Source organism: Entelurus aequoreus, linkage group LG25, assembly GCF_033978785.1.
Source record: "Entelurus aequoreus isolate RoL-2023_Sb linkage group LG25, RoL_Eaeq_v1.1, whole genome shotgun sequence".
Classification (NCBI taxonomy): domain Eukaryota; kingdom Metazoa; phylum Chordata; class Actinopteri; order Syngnathiformes; family Syngnathidae; genus Entelurus; species Entelurus aequoreus.
This window is the reverse complement of record NC_084755.1, coordinates 37849761-37852260: the sequence shown is the minus strand read 5'-3', so window position 1 is coordinate 37852260 and position 2500 is coordinate 37849761. Positions and strand designations below refer to the sequence as shown.

At 39.0% G+C, this 2500-nt stretch overlaps 1 protein-coding gene across 1 annotated transcript in view; it reads right to left on the bottom strand.

The window, feature by feature from the left end:
- The window catches only part of LOC133642467 (germ cell-specific gene 1-like protein), a 21106-nt gene that overhangs the window by 7682 nt on the left and 10924 nt on the right, over positions 1-2500 (bottom strand). Inside the window, exon 4 of the mRNA XM_062036657.1 lies at positions 1740-1851. Within this exon, the coding sequence (XP_061892641.1) occupies positions 1740-1851 (112 nt within the window). The remainder of the gene's footprint in view (positions 1-1739; positions 1852-2500) is intronic.

The following is a 2500-nucleotide window of genomic DNA, read 5'->3' as shown; positions in this document are numbered from 1 at the left end:
GTTATTTTTTATATTCAGTAACTCAGTAACTACATGATGCGTTACTGCGTTATTTTTTATATAGTATCGGCTAGAAACTGAGAAGATCTGAGTGTGTTTAATTGCTGCAGTGTCGTCCTTCTGAATGTTCCTGTGTCACAAGGAAGAGGTGAGCCTTGCGCTGTGTGTGTGTGTGTGTGTGTGTCTGTGTTTACTAACAAGACATCATGGCGGAGCCAGAAGCAGAGTTTCTTAACATGGAGATATTCTCACTACTTTTCTTTTGTCGAGCACAAAGAAAAGAACATTTTAGTTAAATGTATGTTGTGTCTTGGATCAAAGATCTTATCGACAGCCCAACACAGCAATTCAAATATGCTGAAACAGCTACAAAAGCAACATGCTTCGACGAAGCTAGTAAAGAGAGAGACAGACTCCGATGCTTCCTCCACTTTAGGATTTTAACGGAGGCACTGCTAGCCAGGACAACATTGATAGAGCCATTGCAGCGTATGTGCTAGAAGACATGCAGATAATTTCTACAGTGGGGTCACCCGCTTTCAGGCAACTAATTAGCATGATAGCGGGCGTCAAACGGCACGAAAACATGTTCCAAGTACCTGGACACAGTGAGCACATATACATGGAAAGCAAGCTAAAGAAAACACTCCACACTCTGTCTCTGCTCATCATTCAGCACTGAAGGTACACACACTGTCAATTCTCTTATATACTCTTTCATTCTAGACTTCTAGAGTGTTTGATTATCACATCACTCTAAATGTTTAGACTATAAAGTTCACAAACATAAAGAGGGATCCTAGTGGGCCAGGCCAATCTTTCCTTTTCTCTAAACTAAAAGTGGGGAAATGCGTGGAGTGTTCTGGGCTTCAGTACAGTGTTGATCTCATGAAGACATAGATAGATAGATAGATAGTACTTTATTAATTCCTTCAGGAGAGTTCCCTCAGGAAAATTAAAATTCCAGCAGCAGTGTACAGAATTGAGATCGAATTTAAAAAGTAAAAAGTAAATAATGGGGGTATAAATGGAAACAAAATAGAAAAATATTACAATAAGAATAAAAATAAAAAGCAACAATGAGAATAACAATATAACAGTAAAATAAGAGAAACTAGGCAGTTGTGACCATGTTATGAAAAAGTATTGCACTGTTATTGTTTTGCATCCCCTGTCATCCTAGTACCCCCCCCAAAGGGAGGAGTTCTGCACTTGATTTTATTTCACAATTCCTTGAGAGAAAAAAGCGCCTGGGTAGGCGTGTGTATAGCAGTATGTGTGCTGTATATAGTGACATGACATATAATAGAGAATAGAGTACCCTCATTAGCTGCATTGTTAGCCACCTCGTACTTGCCGTATTTTAGGATTTAGAATGCATAAAAAAAAGAAAAACATATGTGTTTGATCGGCAGAATACCCCAAAAAAGGGCAGTCTTAAGCAGTCTTGGACATATTGTCGTCCGGACTGCGAGCGCCACTCGCGAAGAGGTCTTCTGGAAAACCGAACCACGTATAAAGATATCGGCTGTCACAAGTCGGACGAGGAACGAGGCAACATTGTTTTATAAATGTCTCTTTTTCGGCAGATTCGAGGATCCCAAATACCAAAAACAGGTGCCAACTATATTTTGCCAGTCAAGTACCTTTGTAAACCAAGTTCACACAAAGTTGTACGATTGATGCGAGGAGAACTTGTGTGTGTGTGTGTGTGTGTGTGTGTGTGTGTGTGTACTCACTAAAAGGCCCAGGAGTAGCCATAACTGTGTGGTTTAAAGTCCTCAGGGCCCATGGAGACTGTAGTCTGGAACACCTGCATGAACATCATGTGACCCACCATTCCGAGCAGACCTGGAGAGATAAAACCAAATCAATCCAAACACCAAAAGCAGGCTGGTACCGGCGATACCGATCCAATACTTTGTGCAAATATACCTAACATGTCTGCTTAAATATGTTTATTTTGCATTAACAACACATCTATCAGCTTCATCAGTAAAAATGACAGAAAAAGAGCAAAAATATGGGATAAAATGAGAAAAAAAACTGACATTTTTAAACCAATAATAATAATATACATTCTCCCATATAAGACCAAGTTGTGTGTATATATATATATATATATATATATATATATATATATATATATATATATATATATATATATATATATATATATATATATATATATATATATGTCTTAATTAGATTATCCAAAAAATAGTGCTCGATACCGTGGTAGAGCGTAATATGTATGTGTGGGAAAAAAAATCACAAGACTATTTCATCTCTACAGGCCTGTTTCATGAGGGATTTCCTCAATCCTCAGGAGATTTTAATGGAAGCATTCACATACCATGGTTTATATAGGGCACAGAGCGGGTGGGTACAGGCAGGCGTGGGGGCGTGGTGATTGACTCATGAGTCAATCACCACGCCCCCACGCCTGCCTGTACCCACCCGCTCTGTGCCCTATATAAACCATGGTATGTGAATGCTT